Source organism: Myxine glutinosa, chromosome 11 (genome assembly GCF_964187855.1).
Source record: "Myxine glutinosa chromosome 11, kmMyxGlut1.1, whole genome shotgun sequence".
In the NCBI taxonomy this organism is placed as follows: Eukaryota; Metazoa; Chordata; class Myxini; order Myxiniformes; family Myxinidae; genus Myxine; species Myxine glutinosa.
In genome coordinates this window covers 112919072-112946544 of record NC_136271.1, presented here as the reverse complement: position 1 = coordinate 112946544, position 27473 = coordinate 112919072, and the positions used below count along the sequence as shown (strand labels likewise).

Sequence of the window (27473 nt, the reverse complement as noted above, 5' to 3'; positions counted from 1 at the left end):
CATGTCCTTTTTCTCAAGACTGCGTGTGGTAAGATGTTCCATTAACTCTTCATAGTCATCAAAGGAATCAGGACCCATTTCTAAACACTTCATTTTGCTGGAACAGCGTGAAGGCAAAGGTTTACAAATCCAATAACCTAGCATCTTGGTCCAGGTGATGAAAGAGTTAATATTTAAACAGAACTCCCAACATTAAGGTAACTTTCATGTGTGTTCATGTATGTTCATCCATCAGTGTCTTGTGCTTTATGGTGATAGTTTTCTGTACAGAGACTTAGAGCAGTCTTAGAGGAACATTAATTCTCTTTGTGATTATTTCATTATTCATAAGAGTGAAGGATTTATTTTGTGTATACATTCTAAGCTCATGGGATTTAAATTCTCTTTGTGGTTCACTTAATTATTTAACCGAATTGATGAATTTAAAAAAAATCTGCGCTTGCATTTGCAATCCAGCCAGCCATATTCCAGCCATAAAGCTCTTGCAAATACTTAATAAAAGTTTATGACATTTATTATTATCTTCTGTTTCTTTTTTACCGCCACCACCAAAGATGGAGGGAGTTTGCGTTTTCACTCCTGTCTGTCTATCTGTCTGTCTGTCTGTCTGTGAGCAGGAATCTCAAAAAGTTCTGGATGGATTTGGACGAAACTTGGTGGACAGGTTGTGTGTGTGACATGACTAATCGATTCGATTTTGGTGAAGATCCAAATCCGAACCCGGATACGAGAATCTTTTTACGGCGTAGGCCATCGGGCGAAGCCGTCTAGAACAGTTTGTCCGTATGTACACTACCGGTCAAAAGTTTTAGAACACCTCAATTTTTCCAGTTTTTCTTGAAATTTACGCAGTTTAATGTCTCAAAGTACTCTGAAATTAAGCATAGAACAAATAAACAATTGGAGATAAAAAAGAAATCATAGAATAATTTTGTTTAACAAAATTTAATTAAAATTTTTGACTCAGCAAATGAAAGTAGCCACCTTTTGCAGATATATCCGCCGAACACACTCGTGGCATTCTTTCTACAATGGAAATCAAATATTGTTCGGGAAGTTCTTCCCAACACTGTTGCAGAAGTTCCCACAAATGTGTTGCACTTGTAGGTTGCTTTACTTTCACCCTTCTGTCCAGTTCATCCCAAACCAGCTCGATGGGGTTTAAGTCTGGAGACTGTGCTGCCATTCCATGATTTGTAGCCTACCGTCTTGTTCTTTTCCTCGATGGTAGTTTTGACATAGCCTGAGGTGTGTTTAGGATCATTATCTTGCTGTAGGATGAACCCCTGACCAACTAGGCGTATACCAGAGGGTATTGCATGGCGCTGCAAAATCCTGTGGTAGCCCTTTTGGTTCAGTGTGCCAGTCACTCTGTGCAAGTCTCAACTCTGGATCCAGCAAAAGAGCCCCAGACCATCACGCTTCCTCCTCCATGTTTGACAGTTGGTGTCACACACTGAGGAACCATCCTTTCGCCTACTCGACGGCGTACAAAAACCCTACGTGATGAACCAAAGATTTCAAATTTTGATTCAACGGTCCATAAGACCTTCTTCCAGTCTTCAGTAGTCCACTGGCGGTGCTTCATGGCCCAGGCAAGCCTCTTTTTCTTATTTCGCTATCTTAGCAATGGCTTTCTTACTGCCACTCGACCTGTCAAACCTGCAGCTCGAAGTCTTCTCTTCACAGTTGAAACTGAGACTTGCTTACTTCGACCAGTGTTAAGCTGTGCTTGAAGCTGTTGTCCTGTGAGCCGCCTATCACGCAAGCTGTTGACTCTCAGAAACTTGTCTTCTGATTCTGTTGTGGCTTTGGGTCTGCCAGATCTCTTCCTGTCAGAGTTTCCTCCAGTTTCCAATATACTACTTCCTGCAGTGCAATATTGTCCAAATAATGCTTCAGAGGGTTTAATAACAGTCTGTTCCAATACTGCTTTCATACAGACAGGGGGTTTGTAATCAAGTAATCAGCAGAGGTTGGGACACCTGTAGGAATTGTTTGCATCAACTTTCAAGGCTTAATTTACATACATTGCTGCAGAACAGCTGTGAGTTGTTAACCCATTACTTGTTCCCTGAAGAAGGCCTTTTTTTTTTTACAATATAACTGTGCAATTTACATTATTTTCCCGTTTTTGCAAACCTAAACTTTTTTGTTAACCTCGAGCAGCTTACTGCTTACCTTTGTACAATTTCAGGTTATTCACTGGACATTAAACTGCGTAAATTTCAATAAAAAGTGGAAAAATTGAGGTGTTCTAAAACTTTTGACCGGTAGTGTATGTATGTATGTATGTATGTCCCCTCACACGTATACCAATCAGAGCTGAGAATCTGGTCACGTGACAGGGTGATGTGATTACGTCTGATGTCATTACGGCGGTACAGCGGCTGACTCTCCACACACCGCCATTTTGATTTATATGCCGTTCATGCCGAACATATCGTCGAACCTGTCATTTCACAATCGCCTTGCTCTACCTTCACGTTTTTCATTCTGTGTGTAACACAAACAAACCGATTGTTAAAATGATCATGAAATATTGAAAGCATTGGCGTTACGGTTCTTCCATCGGCATTATGTGGTATGGTACGTATAGGCCTTAGGTGTTATGACTCATCTTCGGACCACTTCGGACAAATTAAGCTCAGGTTTCTTAATACAGTAGTGTATCATTTCAGGAGTATCGTTTTCATAATAATAATATTGTTGCGGATATGGGATTTGGCCTCCATCCATATCCGCTTGTAAATATTCCCCTATTTCCCCAATACTCCCCAACTATCCCCAATCCCCCATTCCCTAGTCCCATTGTCTGTAAACAACACTCTGTAGCCCCGACCTTCCCCTTTTTCCCCCATTAAATGTCGTGCCCAGGTTCACCGCATCTCACGTAGACAACTATAGGACATCTTGCTAGTTATTCTTAGTCTATGTCAGTTAAGGACTCGTTTCCATTAATTCTGACTCTTCGTTGCACCAGAATGTGATTGTATGGCACCGTTAGTAAGTTTAGGACCTCCCAATACCTCCCCGCATCTCTTCCTCATGGAACAACAACACCAACAACAACAACAGCGGCGGCGGAGCGGCGGCGGCGCGGGGAGTGTGCATCCTCACTCCGGCTTGGTTAGCCGCCATTGAGCATGTGCTCCGACGGGGTTACCACGCAGGGGCTCACTGTCAGCTCCTCGTCAAGGGCGGAGCCCGGTAACCCCCCGCACCCAATAAGAAGCGGCGGACCGATTCCATCTGGGGCGGAGCTAACGAGCCGAGGGCGTGTCACTCCCCGCTGGACATGCGCAGGAAGACGGAGGTGACGTGAGATGCGCCTCAGCTTGAAGAGAAACGGACGCCACCTCCAGCGCTGAGAAATACCTCCCCGCCTCTCTGGACCGGACCGGGTCGATTCTGCCCCTGAGCCAAGGTGCACCTTGAGCTATCGACTGCCTGCCCTCCCCTGCCATCAATCCCCGTGTAAGTCAGTCTTGTCCCGTTTGTCTGTGGTCTGTCGGGAATAAGATAAGACCGTGTATAAGTGCCCATCTTACTTTGCTTTACCTCTTGTCGTGTAATCTAACCGTTCTGCAAAACCAATATTATATCCTCCTCCGGAGGTCTTGAGAACTGTACCCCTTGTGTCGTTGCCTTAATCCCAGCCGTTGTGTCCTTTTCCTTCGTTGATTTAGCATAGCGCGATTCGGCCAACGTTCGAGTGTAATCGGGTAACTTGTGCGAACACGGCGGCCATTCCGCTCGGCCCATCATAACATCTAAGTCGTGTCCGTAACAATTGGTGTCGAGGAGTGAGATTGGACCCGAGCGCGTGAAACGCGCTCGAAATTATAACGGCGAAATTTGATTGTGTTTTACAAAAATAAAAACCCGAATTTTGAAAGTCGCGCTATGGCAGATCAAGACGGCTGGGTTCCGGTAGAGGAGAGTGAGGCAGGGTCGATCCAGGACCAAAATGAGGGACAAGAGGAGAGCGAAGCAGTGAGGGTGGCAGGCTCGCAAAATAGCGTCGTCGCGCACGAGGTTACGGGCGCGCAAAATGGCGCCTCGCACATGGCCACGGCGACCGCGCCCGCGACCGTAGTAGTGCCGCTGGTAGATTTGGACCTTTTTTCATACAAATGAAGGCCCTTATGGCCCAGAATAGCGAGAAAATGAGGGAGGAAATGAGGGCTGATAGTGAGCGATTGGGTGAGCGATTGGAGGGCCAAATGGGGGTAATGAGGGACGAAACGAGGGGTACCGGTGAGGGATTAAAACATGGGTTAATGGGGGTAGAAAACAGAATGGCCGTTCAGGAGAATCAAATGGAAGGGATGAAAAAGGGGTTAGAGGGGTTAGAAAACAGTATGGAAGGCAAATTGAGGGACATGAGGGACCAAGCGGAAAGGGAAGTTAAACAAATGGGGCAGCAGATAGAGGGGGTCAGAATGGGGGTAGAAACCAAACTGGATGCTCACAGGGAGGAAATGGAGCAGATGAGGGTGGCATCTGGGCAGGAGATGCAAGTGATGGGAGAAGAGATCAGAAGAGGGGTGAGTGAGGAGGTCGGAGGAGTGCGCGAGGAGGTGAGGCACTGTAAGGAGCACATGGAGAAGGAGGTGAGAAAGGGGACTGTAAAGTTACAAGGGGGCATAGAGGACCTGACGCAGGAGGTGGAACAGCTGACGGAGGGACAAAAAGGACTAACGGAGCAGGTTCAAAGGAACACTGCGGTATTAGGAGGGTTAAAAGCGACACAAAACGACATAAAAAACGACTTGATAGCAACAAAGAGGCAATGTCAGATGGTACGTGAGGGACTGACAACGAGGTTGGACGAGGTGACAGAGGTAATGGAGCCGAAGGACCGGCAGGTGAGGACGCACATGGAAACGGTCAAGGTAGCCTTAGAGGACGAACTTGAGGAGACGTACCGGGACATAAAAGAGGTGAAGCAGAAATTAGAAGAAGTGGAAGAAGTGGTGAGCGAAATTAAGAAGCGACGGAGAGAGGATAAGAAAGAGATAAAAGAGGAGATAAAAGAATTGGTCCAAAGTCTGTGTTCGGATCGTGATGATGTGCTCATTAACCGGATGAGGGATTCGCAGGTGATGGAGGAGAAGCGAAGAGGAAGAGGACCCGGTGTAAGTGGTGACCAATATGGTCGTGCGTATGATGCGCCAGGGGATTTAATGAGCTTGGGGGTCGAGATGGACCCGGGTGTTCGTGAGAGGCCGTTGGTGAAGTGTGCGACAGGTCTGGTGTGCGAAAAAGGAGGTGTGCGAGAAAGTCCGACTCTGGGGTGTGTGAGGAAAAAGTGCGTGCCAAGGAGTGAGGGTGCTGGCGAGAGTGAGTCGGTCGTAGCGCGTGTGCGAGGGAGCACATGGAAGCGCGGTGTGGTAAGTGTTACAGAGGGTGTGATGGGAGAGTGTGCGCAAGAGTGTGCGCGAGAAAGATGTGTGACGGACAGGTGCATGGGGAAAGAGTGCGCTGTCAAAAGTAAGGAAGAATGCACGCCTGTGGTGAGTGTTACAGAGGGTGTGACGGGAGAGTGTGCGCAAGAGTGTGCACGAGAGAGGTGTGTAACGGACGGGTGCATGAGGAAAGAGTGCGCTGTCAAGAGTAAGGGTGAGTGCGTTGTCAAGAGTGGAGGTGAGAGTAGTGAGAGTGAAACGGAGCGTGAGTTGGTTATGACAGGTGAGCGAGGATGTACACCTGGAATGGAAGGATGCACACCTGGAATGGTAGAGCGTGAGTGGGAATGCACGCTGGAATTGGTCGTGAGGCACGTGGTTGGGTGTGCGAGTGAGGGCACACCTGTGATTGTCACAGAGGAGGTGACCGAGGAAGGGGCGCGAAGAGGTGTGTTGGTGAGGTGTGCGACCAACGAATGTGTGCCAAAGTGTTCGGTGGTCAGGTGTGTGACCAAGGTAGGGAGTGGAATGAGTGTACCTGGGTGTGTTAGAGAAGGTACGACGAGGAGCATGGAAACGGCTGGATGTATGAGCAAGAAAGGGGTAGCGTATGCGTATAAGCATGCAAGTGAGGCATCGACGGTAACCGGGTTAAAGGTTAGAACGACTTATAGCCGAATCGGGCCCTCGGTGCGCGTCGGGCAGCTTCGCGTGCCGCGAGGACCAGCGGGGATCCGAACCATGGCGGTTTCGAAAGAACCGCCGTACGCGATCCACGCTGTGCCTCGCTTGGAACGGCCGCGTCCGGGCTCCACTAGGCGGAGCGGGCAGGCCGATAGGAAGGGTCGTCATGGCGACCACTTTTTGGTGAGACGTGCCGGCAGGTCGAGATCGGGAAATTGGATGGCTCCATGCCGAGGTGGTGCGTGGGATCTCGGCCCGGGTAAGCCCCCGTCCCTGCCCCGAGTGCCGGACGCGTCCAGCCGCTGGCACCAAACAACCCGCATTCATGGCTTGGCTGTACGAAGCCGAGCAGTAGAAGTGAATTGGCGCACCGAGAGGCATTAGTAAGTAGACTGTAATGATGAGGTTAGTGTTTTGGACCCAAAATTAGAGAAAAACAAAATTTGATGATTGGCAAAGGATTGGCAGTAATGATTGGCAGATGATGGGTAGTGATTGGCAAATTTTTGATTTGTTGAAATTTGATGTGCAAAATTGGTAGTGGGAGATGCCTGATGTGGTGGGATGGCAACTCTGTCATCCCTCACAGGAGGGGGCAAATGCGCTATAGTTTATGGGGTTGATGGCAGTGAAAACTAGCCCGGGTGGGTTAGGTTATATTGTGTGTAGGGACCTAGAAGATGACATTAGGTGACGTTAAGGTTAGATAGTGACTGATACCTGTAGTGGGGACGCAGGTAGTTTAGTGTGGATGATAATGACGAGGGAGCGCGATAGTTTAAAGGGACGACTGGGAAGCGCAAGTTTCAGAGGGGAGTAGTTAGATGAGATGATGCTGTGTGAGAACTGGACAGGTGTGTGGAGCAGTGGATGAGTAGTGAGTGTTGTGGATCAGCGCGAATGCGCTTGGGGAGAGAAGGGTGCAGGTGGCACCAGGTGTGAGAGCACAGGTGTGCAAGTGCAGGTGTGTGGAGTACATGGGGTAAGTGGTACGGAGTGGTGTGCATGGTGCGAAGGTGTGGATGGGGGAAGAGTGGACCCCTTTCACGAGTACCCGGGGCGGGTAGTGTAAGTGTTACGTAGAGGGTATAGGTAAATTGTGGTTGGATATTGGCATTTGTGGTGCGGTTGCAGAATGGTATTGTGGATGGGTGCATTAGTGTTGTGGAAATGGCTGGGCGTGTAGCCTGTTAGTGTGTGTAGTTGGTTTGGGCACTCCACCACTGTGAGGATGTCGGCCAGGTGAGGCCGCAGGTGGGCTCTGGGAGCCGTTAGTGTCAGTGGGTGCCTGAGGATCCCGGGTGTGGATCGGGCAGCCCGTGCCAGAGAGGGCACTGAGGGGGTGAGAGGGCGAGAGGGCCTTCCCCAGTTAGTTAGGTTAGGGTGAGGAGCAGGTAAGCTCGGGTGGCAACTACAGTGGTGGAGGTGTGCAGGTGGGTAGACCTGCTGGGAGAGCTACACGTCACAGCCCGGAAATTGTGCGAGAGCACCGAGTGTTGAATCGGGGGAGTGAGACCCCAAATTGAGAGGCACCACAGTTTGGTCAATGGGGATTGGTTTTTAGAACCCATAGTGTAAGTTGGCCAATGGATTGGCAGGGAAAGACCCCGGGTAATGTAAAGTTGTTAAAGTCATTTAGGAAATAGTTAGGATTGATGAACCTGTCGCACCATACGCAGCCACTTACCTGTGGTGATGATGATGACTCCACACCTGTGTTTTCTTTGTTCTGTGTGCAGGAAATGAGAATTGCTGTGTGGATTGGTGAGACGCATCATGACGTGGATGAGACATTGGGGTGATTCCATCTCTCCCTCCTTAGGAGGGACTGATGATGAATTGGAGATAGCAAATTTTGATGAGAGTTGGAAATGGCAAATTTGATTGGTTAGGAGGGAGAGAAGACGAATTTGGTTTATGGGAGGAACGGGGAAGACAGTAGGGACGTTTGTTGATTTGTAAAGTAGATGTTTATGGGTAGTGTTGTGTTTTGTGGATACAGTAAGGGGTAAGGGAGGGGCAATGTAGGTTACCTGGTGGGGGGGGGGGCGTACGGTAGGAACGTACCTGTCTCACCTGGTTCCCATGTGCCCCCAGTGTGCATCACCTTGTATTGCGTGCACTTTTGCGCCCTTACCACCTTACTCACTTGTCCTCTTCTTTTGTCTCCCACCTCCGAGGATCTGGCTTTGGGGCAGAGAGAGAGGAGAGAGAGGTGCTGGCTCCGCAGTTGTGGGCCTGTACTTTCGCTGCTTGCTGCCTGGATCGATACACCATATGGACCGCAATTTTTGTGGCCGCCCACCATGGACCGCAGTTCTTTTGCGGGCAAGCACCACCCGTTGATGGACCTATGGGTCAACGTGGCACCTATGCCATACAGGTGAACCACTAATAGTTGGCCCCTGACGGCCACAATTTAGAAATGGACGCGGTTGGCGCCTTTCTTTATTTTTAAAGAAGCCAGAAGGCCAAGTACACCACATGAAGGCAAGACCAGCGGCAGAACATCGGCCGGCTGCGACACCACCGGTGACTATCGAACACTTTATTGGTGCACCGGATGGTGCTGACTGTGTTATGGGGTGGTGCTTTTGGTGCTTGGATGGGGTGCTCTGCACATTATTAAAGGCCGTAAGGCCACAGAGCACTCGTGGGTTGGTGTATCGATGCTGGCATGCGTGCTCTCTCTATGCATAACATCTGCATGTGTTCCTCCAAAAACAGGTCCTGGATCGTAGTGTAAATATTAGTGTAGTCTTGTGTAAATAATGCTCCCTACCGGCTGTATGTTTAGTTTGAGGATTCTTTCCGCGATTCGGTTATCCTGTGGGTGTGTTTCTGTGAGGAGAAGGGTGCAACGTCGCAGGGGGACATATTTACTCATTTGTGAACATCTGTAAAACTGTCGCACTCAGGGTAGAGTTAATAGTAGAGGGAACTACATCTGAGTGCCACACTAACGTAGGTAAAAATTTATCGGGTCGGGACGCCCCGAGGTAGAGAAGGGTGCAATGTTGCGGATATGGGATTTGGCCTCCATCCATATCCGCTTGTAAATATTCCCCTATTTCCCCAATACTCCCCAACTATCCTCAATCCCCCATTCCCTAGTCCCATTGTCTGTAAACAACACTCTGTAGCCCCGACCTTCCCCTTTTTCCCCCATTAAATGTCGTGCCCAGGTTCACCGCATCTCACGTAGACAACTATAGGACATCTTGCTAGTTATTCTTAGTCTATGTCAGTTAAGGACTCGTTTCCATTAATTCTGACTCTTCGTTGCACCAGAATGTGATTGTATGGCACCGTTAGTAAGTTTAGGACCTCCCAATACCTCCCCGCATCTCTTCCTCATGGAACAACAACACCAACAACAACAACAGCGGCGGCGGAGCGGCAGCGGCGCGGGGAGTGTGCGTCCTCACTCCGGCTTGGTTAGCCGCCATTGAGCATGTGCTCCGACGGGGTTACCACGCAGGGGCTCACTGTCAGCTCCTCGTCAAGGGCGGAGCCCGGTAACCCCCCGCACCCAATAAGAAGCGGCGGACCGATTCCATCTGGGGCGGAGCTAACGAGCCGAGGGCGTGTCACTCCCCGCTGGACATGCGCAGGAAGACGGAGGTGACGTGAGATGCGCCTCAGCTTGAAGAGAAACGGACGCCACCTCCAGCGCTGAGAAATACCTCCCCGCCTCTCTGGACCGGACCGGGTCGATTCTGTCCCTGAGCCAAGGTGCACCTTGAGCTATCGACTGCCTGCCCTCCCCTGCCATCAATCCCCGTGTAAGTCAGTCTTGTCCCGTTTGTCTGTGGTCTGTCGGGAATAAGATAAGACCGTGTATAAGTGCCCATCTTACTTTGCTTTACCTCTTGTCGTGTAATCTAACCGTTCTGCAAAACCAATATTATATCCTCCTCCGGAGGTCTTGAGAACTGTACCCCTTGTGTCGTTGCCTTAATCCCAGCAGTTGTGTCCTTTTCCTTCATTGATTTAGCATAGCGCGATTCGGCCAACGTTCGAGTGTAATCGGGTAACTTGTGCGAACACGGCGGCCATTCCGCTCGGCCCATCATAACATCTAAGTCGTGTCCGTAACAATATTAATATAGTAAATATAACCATAATACTTCAATCCCAAAGTCATGAATACAAAGTTGATGGATTGAAGCGGTGTATGGTTCATGATCAGTGATGAGCGGTGTTCGGCACTAATATTAATAACCGCAGAAGTAAGGAGTTAGCCTCCGTTTTTTAATAGTAGTATCATTTTCGAAATATAACGTTAATATTATAGTAAATCCATATAGTTAGTTTTATAGTTAGTTTTGGTTTGAATTTCCTGTAACTCGTAATTAATTAATCGTGTTCTGCTCCGCGTGTGCGGCCTTGTACCCCCATCGGTGTTTGTTTACTTAACTCCCCTACATCGTGTTTTGCTTGGCTCTTAGTTTTTTCCCTTCTACCCCGAACATAATACTCTTTGTCTAACGTTTTAAATCCCCACCCCCCCCCCCCCCAAAAAAAACGAAAAACAAAACAAAACCAAAAACATTTATTTTTCCTTTCTCCACGTGTGCTGTTTGTCTCATCCTGTACTTTCTGTCCAGGTGTGCTGTTCGCCCCGCCCCCATTATCTCCTTGCCATCCACCTTTTGCCCTGTCCACGTGACTCGTGGTGGTCTCTCTCGGCTCTCCCCCCGTTGGTACTTTGTGCATATAAGATTGTTTACGGTTCTGTTTTAATATTATTTAAATATGTATAAACTTTCCCCTTCAGTGTTTTATTCAGTGGTATATTACAACACGCTGTTTTTCTTCCTATTTAAAAGGCTTTTTTCAAATTCCTCTCCATCTCATTCCATGTCAAAAAAAATAAATTCAATCTCTTATACGTCTCCCTCACTACATGGTCGAAATTCACATTCATTCCACCCCTCCTCCATCGTTCTGAATCGGATTGCTAACTTGAAAATCACAACAAACCCAATTTGTTATCAATGTTCGTCTTTCATTAATCATCCACTTTCGAAACTCCCCTCTTGCCCCTCCCCTCCAAATCCCCCCCCTTGCACCTACACTCCTAAACTCCCCCCTTGCCCCTCCACTCCTAAACTCCCCCCTTGCCCCTCCACTCCTGAACTCCCTCCTTGCCCTTCCCCTCCTAAACTCCCCCCATGCCCCTCCCCTCCAAATCCCCCCCTGCCCCTACACTCCTAAACTCCCCCCTTGCCCCTCCACTCCTAAACTCCCCCCTTGCCCCTCCCCTCCTAAACTCCCCCCTCACTCCTCCCCTTCAAAACTCCCCCCCCAACCCCTCCCATTCAAATCTCCCCCCATACCATTCCTCTCCAATTCTCCCTCCTCCCCCCTCCTCCTCAAAGCTGCCTCCTCCCCACTTTGTCTCCCTTCTATCACATACCTCCACCCCCCCCCCAACCTTCTACTTTCCTCTGCCCCCCCCTCAAACAGCCCCGCACTGTGCCTCATCCCTTCACCATCAAACCTTTCATCCTCCTCATCCTTCCCTTTCTTGGAACTCTTCTGTAATCTCTGACACACTATCAACTGCTCTCCCTACCTCCCCCTCTCATCCTTCATCTTACCCTACTCCTCCCCTCCCCTGTCCTGTACCCGATGCTCCCCCTCTCTCTTCATTAACGGTATGGACCTCAAACATCCGGGGCCTTCGCTCAAACCTGACTGATCTCTCCATACAGGTTGCTTCTGACAATCCAGACTTGATCTGCTTAACAGAGACTTTCCTCCTTCAAGATGTCTCTGATTCCTTAATATCTCTTCCTGGTTACTCCCTCCTCCGGTATGATAGACCAGAGCCTTGTCCTGGTGGTGGGGTGTCTATCTTTATCAAAAACTCTTTTCCTCACTCTCCTTGCACTGTCCTCTCTCCTCCTCACCCCCAGGAGTACCTCTGGCTACGGCTTCCTCTCCGCTCCCACCTTTTGTTCATATGTGTTCTGTACCGTCCTCCAAACAGTGATCACTCCATTTACATTTCACTGTCTGACAACATGGACCAATTTCTATCCACTCATCCCAACTCTCTCTTCCTCATATGTGGTGACTTCAACTGTCATCATGCCAGCTGGTTGGGTGTGGGTTCCTCTCTCACCAGTCATGGCACCTCGCAAAGGACTTCTGTGACTCACTGGGATTGACACAATCTGTCAATTTCCCGACCCGGATCTCAGCCAATGGAGTATCTTCTCTTCTAGACTTGGTTATGACAAACTTCCCTGCTAATGTCTGCCTGTTGTTCTTCTGAACCAATCGGTTCTTCTGATCATGTGCTTGTCAAAGTGGACATCTCTCTGGCCATTCTCAGAGAGCCTCCTCAGCGTCGACGAGTCTGGCATTTCACTCAGGCCGACTGGGACGGTCTTCAAGCAGCCATCAATCGTCTGGATTGGTCTCCCATCTCCACTGCCTCTGACATCAATTCTTCCTGGGAATTCTTCCAAAGCAAACTGCTCTCTCTCATGCACAGATTTATCCCATCTCGTCTTCAGTTGTCTTACCCTTCCTCCTGTCCATGGTACACTGAATCTTGTGGTGAGGCAGTTTCCCTGAAACAACTTGCCTTTGCCTCTTGGAAGGCTAATCCAACTGAAGGCAATCTCAGTTCCTTCCACCAAGCTCGGAACAAGTGTGTGTCTACCCTCAGGAGTGCCAGGAAGCACTATCTCTCCACACTCAAGTATGAACTCTCAAACCTGTCTCCTTCCTCCAAATCCTGGTGGCGTCTGGTCGAATCCGTTTCTGGTGTTTGTTCCTCCTCCATCCCCTCTCTTACCTCAAATGGCCACACAGTTGACATCGCACGTGACAAAGCCGAATGCCTCAACTCTGTGTTTGCCTCAAAATCTTGTGTCCCAAACCCATCTCTCTCTGTTCCCACCCTTCCCAGTCGAACCCAACTGCTCCTGGACTCTGTGTCCTTCTCTCCTGACAAGGTGGAGGAGTTTTTGTCTAACCTCGACTCTGATTCTGCAACTGGACCAGACGGCATCAGCCCACGGGTCCTAAAATCCTGCTCTGCTGCTCTATCTCACCCTCTCTCTGTCCTTTTCACCCTCTCTTTTGCTCAAGGTCATCTGCCAGCATCCTGGAAATCAGCAAACATTACCGCTTTACACAAAAAAGGTGCAAAAACAGATCCTTGCAACTACAGACCAATCAGCCTGCTCCCAATTATCAGCAAAGTCATGGAATCCATCATTGCTTCGGATATGAAATTTTTCCTCTTCTCCAACGGCTTGATCTCTGATCATCAATTTGGTTTCAGACCAGGTCACTCTACTCTGGACATGCTGCTTCTGCTGTCTCAACAATGGATGGAGGTCCTCAATGCCAAACAGGAAATCAGAGCTGTCTCCCTCGACATATCACGTGCCTTCGATACGGTCTGGCACCCAGCTCTGCTCACCAAACTCTCCTCCTATGGTATCCATGGAAATCTCCATGCATGGCTTGCGGACTTCCTCTCTGGTCGTAGTCAACGTGTGGCCCTGAATGGATTTCTCTCAACTCCCCTTCCTGTTCAGGCTGGAGTTCCCCAAGGCAGTGTTCTGGGCCCTGTGCTTTTTCTGGTCTTTATCAATGATCTCTCCAACTCTCTGGAAAATCCTCTCTATCTCTTTGCTGATGACTCCACTCTCTGCCGCTCCATCCCTCTGCCCTCAGATCGGCAGTCTGCAGCCTCCTCACTCTCTGAAGACTTGGACAAAATCACAGACTGGTCAAACAAGTGGAACATGTCTTTCAATCCTGACAAATTTCACACTCTTACTATGTCTCTCCGAAAAGATCGACTGGACAACCCTCCCATCTACTTTCTCAACAATCCTCTCCAAGAAGTTCTGTCGCTCAAGCTTTTGGGTCTCACTATCTGCCATGATCTTTCTTGGGAAAACCACATTTCCAAGCTGGCCTCCAAAGCCAGTCGCCGACTGGGCATCCTCCGTCGTGCGAAGTCCTTCCTCGGCACACCTGAGCTCCTCACCACATACAAGGCTTTCATCCGCAGCTCAATGGAATACTGTTCTCCCCTATGGGCCGGTGCTCCTGCCTCACACCTAGCTCGGCTTCACGCTGTCGAAACCAAAGCTTTCAGAATTATTGGAATCTCCCGCGATGAAGCTATCTCTGAGGGCCTTTCACTCACTCACCGCAGGCAGGTAGGTGGTCTTTCTGTCTTCTACCGACTCCTCTCCGGCCTTGCACCCCCAGCTCTCTCTGTGCTCTGTCCCCCAAATATTCCTACAGGTCACACAAGATCTGCCAGCAACCCTCTGATGGTTAAACTGCCGAAATCTCGGCTCTCTGCTCACCTTCACTCTTTCATTCCTCTTTTCTCCCGCCTCTGGAACAAACTCCCTCACTCCCTTCAATCCCACTCGTCCCTCCAGGTCTTTAAAACAGCTGTTCACCACCATCTCTTATCTTCCCCCATCCAAAACCTTGATCCGCTAATTCACCCCAGGTCTTTAAAACAGCTGTTCACCACCATCTCTTATCTTCCCCCATCCAAATACCCCCGCTAATTCACCCCAGATCCACCTTGTTTGAAATTCCAACTTCTTTCCTGGAAGTCCTGGCAGTGTCCATATGTTTTATACCTCTCCCACCCCCCCCCTTCCCATGCCCCACCCCCAATGCCCTCTCCCTCTCACAGATCTCTCGATGTCTCCATGTCTCTCGGTCCCTGCTCTCAAAATAATGTTGTGTTTGTGTCCTTCCTCCTCTCTCCCCATCTTGTCTACTGCTCCCGATGTTATATGTTTTATGGGTCGGTTTGTCTTTCTGTGTGATTAATGTTCGCTCTTTCACGAGCCTCGATCTTGTATACAAAAAAAAATAAAAATAAAATAAAATAAAAATCTAATCGTAACACTAAACCCTTCGTAGTGACTGCAAACGTACTGGAAGTTAAAATATACCATGTTCTACATATTAAAGTAGCGGCAGTTTTGTGTCCGTTACGTCATGATGTCATTACGACGGCCGACTCCACCAACCGACATTTTAATTTACAAGTGGGTCTACACCACTGATCTCTATAATAACTGGATGGGCGGAGACGCCTCATTGGATGATGCAAAACCGCCGCCATCTTGGAACCCCCAAAAAGAGCGATGCCTTGTACTAACTATACGATGACCGTCACCAAACACTGCACGCAAATGACAATAACTATTATTATAATAAACATAAAAGATATATAATATGATGTTTTATATAGCGCTTGAATCATACTTGAATATCAAAACGCTTTGGAAGGATAAATTTTAGGCTTTTAGTGAGAACTGTCCAACTCACTTTGCGGATGTTCATTAGCAACGCATTCAAATACGTGTTTCATAACAGAACCAGTGCTATATTAAAACATAAATTGCACCTACTTCATATGGTGTATATAGTGTATAATAGTTATGGTTACTATAGGTTGTTTGTTCTTGCCAACTCCAGGTTATCCTCATTAATAATTGTCTAAGTTTCAGTTAAATGAGGAGGTGCATTTTGGTTTCTATTCAGCGTCAGATATCTGAAAATTTATCATAATGATGTATACATGGATTGAGAAGATGTTGTTATTCAGTGTATCCGAAGTGAATTACAAGGTTAAGTTCAGCTTAAAACGCCATTCAAACAAGCATTTTAACATACTTTTGAACAATCTTGGAAAATGCAGCAACAAAACTTAATTATTATTTATAACAAATTTATTGTATGATTTATTGTGCAAAAGAATTTGTCTTGTAGATATAGTACCAATACATCAAGAGCGAGATTCCAACAATTACAAAATGAAACAAAGTAATTACAAAACACATGTATAGGAATTATTAATAAATTTGGCAAGATGCAACTTTCACTGAAACAATAATAACAAACCCAAATATTTGTGCAAATAAAAATTACATGTGCAAAAATGATGTCACGATATTAACTAGGTAAGTAATAACAAACATATACAACATCCATGTCACATTTGACAGTATATAAACAGGACTTGTGGACATTAATGTTCCACAAAATACTGAAGTTCACAATGATGAACACTACATGGACGCAAACCACTGATCTCTATAGTTATTATAGAGATCAGTGCACAAAACACACAACTAGATTCAATTCACTGATGCTTGAACAGCACTAATCTTGACATTTGCTTTCGCACTTTATCACCAGTAATAATTTCTGTGTGTTCTTTTCCCATGTGGAAAAGCTTTATTTTGCTGTAGCAGGATGAAGCCATGGTCACCAGCTTGTGGATGTGGTTGTCTTCCACTGCTGTATCGAACTGGTGCGAATGGAGATCAGGAAAAAGATTCATTGCAGATGAGTTTTTTAGTACACTCCTTGCCACTGCGGAACAGATTCCTTGACCTTGTGGAAGTTTTCCATCCGATATTTTCATCATACGTTGAAAACATTTCTCAGTTTCCATGCATATGGAGACGATGCTTGAGGATGCCTTCTCCAGGCCTCCACGGTCCTTCATGGCCACAAACTGGTGGCTCTCTCCATTGATAGCACCCAATGCTTTCGTGCACTGCATGCAACTTGTTCTTTTCCGCATCATGCGCACCACAAAACCAGCAATGTAGTTGACAGCAGCTTCTTTGTACTCTGACACCTCCTCAAAATTCGGTGTATCTGCATAATCATGTTCATCTGCAGTGGGATCTCTGATGAGCAGGTCATATTTTCTTGCCACGTTAACTGTGGATTGCGATACGTTGTCAATGTGGAAAACATCAGTTCTGTCCAAGATTGCACAATTTCCTGTTCCGTTCTTGACTGCATGTCGGACCAGAAGGCGCTTATACGCCGCCTTGAACTGTCTCGCTGTGGGATTGTTGTTGAAGCCACCTTTCTCGGTACAGCTGCAAAGAATAGTTCGATGTGATCCTGACTGAATTTGTATGTCAGGAGATATGTCAGAGGGGCATTTGGTGAATCAACAAGTTCAGAGAACAAGTTGATTGTGCTCTCCATGCTAACAATAAAACCAATGAACCCTGTCTTCCGAGGACCGAGATGCATCGGAGAGCCTGATCTATCTTTCAGACTGAGGAGGAATTTTTTGGCTCCTTCCATTATTTTCCACCATCTGTCTTTGTTGGTTTTCCTCATAGGTGCTTTGAAGCCTTTCCCAAGGGGATTTCTGCTGTTCAACACATCAAAGGCACTGTCGATGTGCCTGATAAATTCCACTGTCGCTTCACATCCCTTGAACTGTGGCAGTTGGAGACCCTCATTGCAGTATTGCAATGCATCAGCAACACTGGCACTGAAAACTTGCGCAGCGAGATTTACCTTCATCTTCTGCTTCTTCCACTGTATGTGAGCACTCCTCAGTTTATTTCCAAGACGAAGTCCTTCGGATTTTTGGAGAGCGTTCAACTCTTCAATGTACTGCCAGCTTACAGTCCTGCAATCACTGGTCTGGAAAAGTCCACCGTCTGCCAATGCATTCCGCAACAGCTTCAACATGTGGCAGGCATCCAGAATCACATGCACTCTTTGGGTTGGATCAGCTGGATGGGCGAAAGATGCATCCAATGCAGTGACATCGATTTTTGCACCCAAACAACGCATCATGGCCAGGTGACAAGAAGGTCCATCACATGTAAGCGAGACGGCTCGAACACCTGCCTCATGTAGACGGTGAAAGCATTCCGTGACAACATTAGCGCGGTGCTCGCCATTCATGGCAACTATGAGGAAATATCCCAAGGGTATTTTCCAAGATTCATTCACCGATACGGCCATGAACACCACAGCATCTCTTGCCACCGGTGTAGAATCATCAAATTTCCCACTACCGATGTCGACATATCCATGGTATCTTCCATTGGCGAATTCAACATGCTTGCGAATTGCAATCTCATCAAACATGATGGCACACACAACCTCCTTCCCTTGGCTTGCGTAGACTTTGGCGCGCATTTGTAGGGCATTAAATGCAGCCTTGGTGAAACCTGGATCTCCTTCGATGCCCTTGTACCATGACCTAATTTGACGTGGATGTGGCAAGGCCAAATCAAAAGACTCTCTCACATAGTCATATGCTTTACTGGAGTAAAACTGAAGAGTCATAGCAAATGATCTTAGTTCCTCTGGATAGGATGCAGATTTATTCGTATTGCTCAGAATTCTCTTCATGACTTCTTTTGGAATACCACTGAATGTTGTCTCCAACATTTCCGCACAATTTGTGGTGATCAAGTTCTTATCACGCAAAGATGTCACAACCACACTCATATCATTCACTTTTTGCAACAAACGCCTTGTTTTCTGCTTTTCAAGTTTTAGTTTCTTATTGCAACTTTGCAGCTGAGCACTGGCGTCATCCAATTTGTGTTTCAATTTTCTTGGAGATGCCATCGTGGCATAGGAGTGGTCTTGGTGGCACATGGACTCAGATGTTGGATCAGGTTGAGTGGACTCTGTGCTGGAGCCTGGTTCAGTGGTGCAGTCGTTCTTGACTTTGGTTTGTCTGCGAGTTGTAGCTTTCTGGAAATTAAATATTAAAAATAATTATATTCCAGTATATATCTATCCAGAACAACTTTACAAATGCTCTGGTGCTTTATAATACGAGCTGTACGAGATCAGGATCTCAAAAAACCTTAGAATCACATTTTGCGTAATATCTCAGGAACTAATTGACATAGAAACACCAGGCTGATTGCGTTGGAATCGTCTCAAGAAGGCATCCTGAGACTGCTGAATTCACATCGTCTTGTGTAATGCAGTGAAATCGATAGCAATTACATCAGCTAACATCAAATGACAAAAGACATGAAACTTAATTTGTTGTTGAAAATGTACTCATGAGATCATGACATTTGCATTTACCTTCTGAAGGTGGTCAGGAAATCCAAAAATGGTGGGAACTGCATTTGGCCTCAGACGAACTGTTTGACCAGTCCTGTCAAAACTGTCGTCTGTGAAATGGTCGGAACAGAGACGTGATCTTGAATTAGGTAGCCACTTGTCCCTCTTTGTGTTCAACACCCACCTCCGTAGCCTTTCTGGATCACAGTGTGGGAACCTGCATGCCAAATACATTCTGTTAACGTCATCCTTGCATTGGTTGACAGATGTTGTCATGAAATATAACAATAGTCGGTCATGATAAAATGAAAATGGGAATTCCCACACAGGGAGAACAAAATTTACTATAAACAATACTTGTCGGTTGACATAAAAATAAAAGTAAAATTTGAAATTATAGTCTGTATTTTTGTTTGCTGCTAGGCCAAAATTATTTTGTTATTTGCCTGATTATCAACAGCAGTTCTGCGAGTTGAAGATCTGTTATAACAAGTTAGAACAGACCAGGGATAAACCCATGCAATTAAATATTTCCTGCTCTAATATGTGCCTCTGTACGCTGATACATTGAGATCACTGTCAACGAGTCATTCCACAAATGAATAAACAGTCAACAATTACATTTTAGTGCATAAATTATACAATTGCTGGTCAACTTAGTCCTAGCGAACTAGCAGACCCGGGCAATGTCACTGTGCAGGTTAATATTTCATCAATGACGATTCACAATATGCGGTCCGCTAGGGCTACGTGAGCCTGACGACAAGGCCCGACAGACATTGAAAATCAAAGTCATGAAGAAAATTTTTTAAACTTACTGATGGAAAGTCACTCCTTTCTCTCTTTTGTTGCGCTCATCGCGGTTTGTACAACCAAACGAAACGCACGCAGGCATCCTGTCGCTTGTCACAATAAAATTCTTAAAAGAGTTGATTTGCAATCCAAAATTACTATAAATATCTAGCTTTTATGGCAACATTCACCAGGTCCGCAAGCATGCAACAAGTCGAATGAACGATTGTTTTGGGGGTGTCAAGATGGCGCCAGGTCACTTCCTGTTGCCTCAACGAGAATAGGCCAATCACCATTAGTCCACCCATCCAGTTGTTATAGAGATCAGTGGTCTACACCCGCTCACTTCGAGTTCCGCAGGAAAGGTCATTCCTCTTTGGGGTATATAGATTACAGTCTCTCTATGGTCGGGTCTCAAGAATATTGGGTATGTGTTCATTTACCAAGTTTCTTGTGGAGAGATCGCCAAGTGGTTTAAGCATTTGAGCAAGCACTCTATGCAAAACCGTTAAGGAACGGCTAGCTTGGCAAGCACTAGCTAGCTGCTTGGTAAAGGAGAACACCTCCAACCCTTGTGGGGTATATAGATTACAGTAGATTTTCGCTCAGTTCTGTCAGTAAAACGTACCTCACGGATGTCGGGATTCCTCTAAATTTCTTTGTTTAATGTTATCAACAGCATTAGCGACTGTTTAAAAAGCTAATCATGTGTGTTTGTGGTTTATAATATTTTACAAGCCCAGCTCCGCCGCTGTTAGACTTTTGGTCTCGTTTTTAAGTGATTCTTTACCATTGAGTAAAAAAAAAAAAAAAACACATTTAGAGGCCATTTTTCCCCGCAAAGCGGGGGTTGGCCTTTTTCGGGGACCGTGGTTGTTGTTGTTTTTTGGTCCCCTTTTCGAAGCAATGTTTTACGGCCGGATGCCCTTCCTGCCGCCAACCCTTTTCGTCGCCTTTTACGACAAGCAGGGAATTACCAGTGAACTGGTACTCAATTTGCCGACCTCGGAAGGAATGACAGGCTGAGTCAACCCCCGTGGCGTTAATTCAGCGATCGACCATGACAGGCTGAGTCAACCCCCCTGGCGTTAATTCAGCGATCGACCGGGATTGCGAACCCAGGATCCTTGGTTATCCTAAGCTGGCACCCTCGCCGCTAGCCCAACACCAGGGATTCTTTACCATTGCGTGATAGGGCCAAAACAACTATATATATATATATATATATATATATATGTGTGTGTGTGTGTGTATATATATATGTCAATATACAGTATATCATGATATTAAAAAAAGTTGTGGACGGATTTATGACAAAATTAAATGAATGAGTTGGGTGGTGACGAGAACGAGCCGAATAGATATTGGTTCAGGTCCGAATCCAGATCCGGCCTATCAGTGGGATACAAAACGTAAACTGTTCAGCCTGGCGAAGGTATGCACTCTACCGAGTGCTGTTGTAGTTTGAAATGTGTTACCTTTTCCTGACGTGCATTTCCATGGTAAATGGTTGAACAATTTGAAGTGTAAAGTACATGTATGATCACGATTGTAAAGTTTTGGATATCATATATTGATTGGATCATGTGATGTTCTTTTGGATCATCGGGGTGGCAGTGGGTGCCTCATTTGGAATAATCGTACTGAGAGTTTCCTTAAAGCTCTATGAGGGAAAATACTCATAGGTCACGCCCATGTAAGTTGGGTAAGGGAGAGGTGTTATTTGAGAACAATTTATTGGAGAAAAGGTGTGGCGGAGAACTTGGGAGGAGAGAGGAGAATATGGAAAAGAGGAGCTGTGAGGAAATGCAGATTACAAAGGAATGTTTTCCTTTCCTCACATTGATTCTGTATAGCCTCCCAATCCCACTCGTGTGACACGTGTGTGTGTGTGGTTGGAAAATATGGTGGGAGAGCAGGGGGTGTTGTAAAAAGGCTAAAATCAATTTATAGATACCTCTGAACATGTATGAGCACACCTTGTTGCCCGATGTAGGTAGGCATCGCATACCCTCGTGTTGCCTCCCATGATGGCTTGACTTGCTTGTGGAAACGCCGCAATTATTCCGTTGGAGCTCTGACGGCGAAAGCATTTCGATTATACAAAAGCATTTATTTCAGAATTTGAGAAGTGCTTATTAAAGGTGTTTACAGGAACTGGCTGTACAGCTTTAGGGTATTGTACTGAGGTGCGGTTTCAATTCCTGGGGTAATCGGATCCGAAACCCCTATGTTCTGGTGCTCACGGCTCTGCCATATTGAGGTTGTGTCGAGGTGGCTGGCCTTTCTGTTTCTGTTTGTGCTTTTCTGTGTACGGTGAAAATCCATTGGTCACAGTATCTGTGGAAGGAAGCTTCAAGTCTGCTGTAATAAATAGGCCATTTACGTATAAAGTACAGCAAAATAGCACAATTGATATATGGTAACCCAAACTCCTCATTCTTTTTTTTACCCTCGCCTGAGGAGAGGGTATTGCGTTTGTCTGTTTGTTTGTCTGTTTGTTTGTGATGGAGAAAGATGCAGAAGAAGGAGAGATGCAGAAAATAGGGCAAAATGGAGAAGATTGTCATGAGGACCGCAAGGCTAACCCCCGCTCCAGCAGGGAAAATGGCCTTAAAATGCATGTTGTTGTTGCTGTTGTTGTTTGTCTGTCTGTTTGTTTGTCTGTTTGTTTGTGATGGAGAAAGATGCAGAAGAAGGAGAGATGCAGAAAATAGGGCAAAATGGAGAAGATTGTCATGGGGACCGCAAGGCTAACCCCCGCTCTAGCAGGGAAAATGGCCTTAAAATGCATGTTGTTGTTGCTGTTGTTGTTTGTCTGTCTTTGTTTGTTTGTTTGTCTGTTTGTTTGTCCACACAGAATAAATATGATTTTCTCTGCAACCGTTGGTCTGATTGACAGGAAAATGTCACCATCGGTGCAACTCCACCTGTAGAATTTTTTTTATGATAATTATGACGTCATAGGTCACGTGGTTCGGCCGCCATCTTGGAAAAACCGAAAAAAATTGCACCTCTATCTCCGAAAGCACTGAATAGAAAAAAAAATTATACATTGCTCATTGTAAAGAACTCTCCATGGGAAATAAAATATGTTAATGATGATGTCATAGGTGCGTGCCCATTATGACGTTATAATTCGACAAATACAAAACTTCATCCAATCAAGATGACATTTCTTGAGCGCCATGTCGGCATAAACACGGAGGTATATAATATGGAGAGCCAATTGGCCATCTCGCAGCATTAGCCGCCGTGAAGCCACCGGAAATAGTCTGGCGGCCATATTGGGAAGCCGATCGTAAGCCTGTCAAAGCAAAGGCGTGGCGCACTGATGATGCAGCTGGAGCGAATTTTAGGACCGCCGACTATTTAATTAATATAGAATACTAATATTTGAACTGATATTCGGGCTCAGAATCCCGTTCTTTAAGGAAATGGTGTTCATTAAGTTTGAAGTTGGTTCTAGACGCATTTTTCCTGGGGAATCCAATGGTTTAGAGCTTGTTTGAAAAAAAAGTGCCCAAAATTACCGCTCGGTGTTCTTTATCGTTCTTCTCATGACCCAATCACCCACTAGTAGGAATAAGAATCCTGACATGTTACACCCCTGTTTAACTCCTGTCTTCACCTTGAACCATTCTGTTGTTTCACCTTGGTCGACGACCGCACATTGAAAGTCTTGGTAAAGGGCTTTTACAAGGTTCACTAATTTTCCAGGTATGCTGTATTTCTTCATTATGACCCAGACTTTCTCTGGGCAAGGAGTCGAAAGCTTTCTAGAAATCTATAAAATTGAGGTACATCGTCGTTTGCCATTCTTTGGCTTGTTCTATAATATTCCTCAATATAAAGATCTGATTTGTTGTCATGTTATATGATGTTACTTAATTCAGTCATTATATTGTAACTAAGATGTGTATGTTTCTATTACCGAGATGTTAGAAACCACGCAGATATAATGATAACCAGAGTTTATTCTACACTGACATGGGTCAGCAACACATCAACAGTGAGTCAGTCACATAAATGACATGAAACGCTGTCATGTAGTTAACCCACACAATTCACAGTTAACCCACAAAACACACCCACACCATGTAGAGATGAGGTCGCTCTTATATTTCAGCTTGCTCTGGTGTTGCCTCACTGGTGAGCAAACAGGACCAGTTTGCAATATTTTTTCCTGATGCGCTCTTCCTTCATGTCATCATCGAGTGTTCTCACAACATGATGGAAACGTATCTTGCTGTATGATTGTGATACAGAATGTATTAAAGCAAACACATGGTTGCTGTCTGCCTCACAGTCAAACATGTGCCGATCCAAGGAAGCAAATGTAGACCGACCGACCTCAGAAAGGACAGAAGTGGAAATTGCCGCTCTTATCCCACTTTCACGAGGCATTTTGCCATTGCTTACAGCCAGGAGCCTCTTGACACAGCGTTCAGTCGCCTCACAGACACGAACAACACTGTGCGAGGGAACTATGAGGCCACCCCTGTTCTTGGTAACAATCAGGCTGTACATTGGTGTGGTTTGCCATTCTTCGTTGTTACTGGTCAATGCAGAAAGACATTGGCTACACCTCAGAGTCTTCCTCACCATCCTCACCACATAGCCGGCAATATAGCCAACACATGACTCTGTAAAGATGGAAAGTTGCTCAAAATTTGGAATATCCGCATAGTCGTGGTCCTCTTTTGCCGGCGATCTCAACTCCAGGTCGTATCGTCTGGCCACCAACATGTCGTGACTCTCGTCAGGCACAGCCTGCTTTGCAACGCACTTGAAGGAAGCCGCATTCAGGATTCTGGTTGAGTCCTGTGCAGAACAGTTCCCACTTGCAGACTTGATGTCATGTCGCATCAAGAGGCGCTTATATGCGGCAACAAACTGCCGGGCCGTTGGGTTATTCCCACTTCCACATGCAATGCGGACCGCTCCAAAGAAAAGTTCAATGTGGTCTTGGCTCATTTTGTACGTGAGCAGGTATCGCAGGGGAGATGAGGCAGGTTTGACATATGTGAAATACAAAATTTTGACACTCTCTATGCAGATCATGAAACCAATGAAGGGGGTTTTCAAACGCGTATTGGTCATAACTTGACCATTCATGTTTTTGATGTTGGACAAGTAACTGTAGGCAGTATCCAGGAATGGCAGGAAAAGTCCTTCTCGTGATGTCATGAGTGGTGCCTTGTAGTTTCGTGCCAATGGATTGCGAGAATTTAGAATGTCAAACAGTTTGTCCAATGTTTCAATGTATTGGCAGGTAGCCTCACTGCCCTGAAATTCTGATAGTTGCAAAGTGTCCCTGCAAAACCGAATTGCATCTGCCACACTAGTGCTCAATGTCTGAGCAGCTGTGTCCACCTTCATGACATTGCTCTTCCACTCGATGTGTTTCCGGGAGAGCTTATTTCCCAGACGCAAGCCTTCCCTCTTCTGCAGATCAAAGAGTGCCTGGATGTATTTCCACGCGATGACTTTTTTGTTGCCATCCTCCATCATTTTCATGGATCCAAGACAGTTTCTTGCAAGTTTAAGCATGTGACATGCATCGAGTACAACACAAATTTTCTTTTCGGGATTTGCTGGGTGGGGAAATGTTGGTTTCACATTCTGCGGCGTGATGTCGGCACCTAGCTCACGTAACATTGTCAAATGAGCGGACGGTCCATCGCAAGTTAAGGAAACCACCTCTGCACCGATATCATGCAATTTTAGTAGACATTGTGTCACCAAATTCGCCTGTTCCTTCCCCGACAATCCATTTATCATAAAGTATGCTACAGGCACTTTCCAACTGTCATTCAGTGCAACCAGCATGAAAACCAGTGCGTTGCTGGCCTGGGGAGCACTGTCATCTTGGACTCCGTTTCCGATGTCGACGTACCCCAATACCTTGTCCCCTAAAAAGTCAATTGCCTTCATGATGGCCATCTCGTCTAACATCAGGCTACACAGTGTTCTCTTGCCAGTCTCCTTCTCTGCTTTAAACCGGCTCTCTAGTGCTTGGAATACAACTGCACTAAAACCAGGTGAACCATCAATTGCGCTGTACCATTTCCGGATTGTGGATGGACTTGGCAGTGCCAAGTCGAATGTCTCTCGAACATAGTCGTATCCTTTAGCAGAATAAAATTGAAGAGTGAGTGCGAAAGACAAAGACACAAGACACGAAAGTCAAACACGGACGCAGACACAATCGGCTTCCCAATATGGCCGCCAAGCAACTTCCGCTAGCTTCAGCCGACAGCCGTCATTGGCTCTCCAGTTTATTATATACCTCCGTGGGCATAAACCGGTGGAGATAAAATAATAATGTTGTCATCGGTCACGTGGCTCGGCCGCCATCTTGGAAAAACCGAAAAACGTTGCAATCTATGTCTCCGAAAGCGCTGAATAGAAAAAATTGAGACATGGCTCACTGTAAAGAACTCTCCATGGGGAATAAAATATGTTAATGATGACGTCATAGGTGCCTCCATTATGACGTCATAATTCGACAAGTACAAGATCAAGATGAAATTTATTGAACATAATCTAGGAATAAATTAGTTTAGAAAAAAATGACGTCATCGGTCACGTGGTTCGGCCGCCATATTTGGTTTAACACAAAAGCCTTAAAAACCACTGAAAATACATTCTGGCAAGGGTTGGCAATCTCTGATTGCTCTTTTTCTTGTTCTTTTATATGTATTATGTCATCGAGGCTTGTGGAGGAGCTCAAACATAGATCGGATCAGGATGCAGCACAGCAAATCGATAAGCAGAATGAGAGAGAGAAACACACAACAGCGGGATTGAGGGCTGAAATACAGAGAGACTTCGAAGATGAATGATGGATACAGAAACAAACTCTCAGCAAGGAAAAAAAAGGAGAGTTGAAAAGCGGTGGACTTGGGGAGAGTTAACGAAGGTAGAAAAGATCATGGTTTTGGATGGGGGGGGGGGGGGGGGGGGACCTGCGATGATGGTGAAGAGCCGTCTTGAAGACCTGGAGGGAAGAATTAGATTGAAAACAATGTGGAAGGTGATTCCACAGGTGGGAGAAAAGAGGAATGGAATGAGTGGAGGAAAAGAGGAACTAATATGTTCCATCTATCTTTACCATTTACTTCTCTCCATCCTCTTCTCCTCCTACACATATCCTCTTAATCTTCCCTCATTTTTCTCCTCTATCATATCCTTACAAGTTATAGACGTTTGCATGTCGATGCCACCATTGCTCATTGTCCCTTAGATCCATGCCTGGTATAAAGAACAACCTTTGGAAATCTATTCCTTTTCTTTTATCAGAAATGCTTTTGCAATAATTAACTTTCCAGCGCCCTCACACCATCCGCAAACCCAGCTTGCTGTAGTTTCCCCTATTATAATCGGTTCTGGATATGGTCAGACATCAAAGTGAATACTCGACTTGGAAAAACTCTCATCACATTTGAACGTCTCGAGATAAACTGGATTAAGTTCCAGCATTTGCAATTTAATAACTTAACTTCGCCTCCTCAGTACTGAAAACACTGATGAATGAAAACAATTCCTGCGAGTAAAACTTTTGAATTTTATCAAGGCCATCATGATTTTGCCATCCTTGCAGTCTTGAGTTCGAATTTCAAGATGTCGTGGAAGTTTGTGATGGGGTATGCATTTGGTACAGTGTGTGCGTTTTGATGGTCTGCACGGCTAAACTTTCTATCTTCAATAACACTG

At 46.0% G+C, this 27473-nt stretch overlaps 1 protein-coding gene across 3 annotated transcripts in view; it reads right to left on the bottom strand.

The window, feature by feature from the left end:
* Positions 1–27473, bottom strand: part of LOC144894330 (THAP domain-containing protein 2-like) — a 131658-nt gene that overhangs the window by 1274 nt on the left and 102911 nt on the right. For 2 of the 3 annotated variants that reach the window (XM_078787007.1, XM_078787006.1), the window contains exons 3-4: positions 21734–21831; positions 18984–19179 (exon numbers count right to left, since the gene is read on the bottom strand). In XM_078787007.1, coding sequence (XP_078643133.1) covers positions 18984–19179; positions 21734–21831 — 294 coding nt within the window. Of the gene's footprint in view, positions 1–18623; positions 18639–18983; positions 19180–19780; positions 19915–21733; positions 21832–27473 lie in introns of those variants that run through there. The other variant, XR_013625031.1, reaches the window with a different exon arrangement.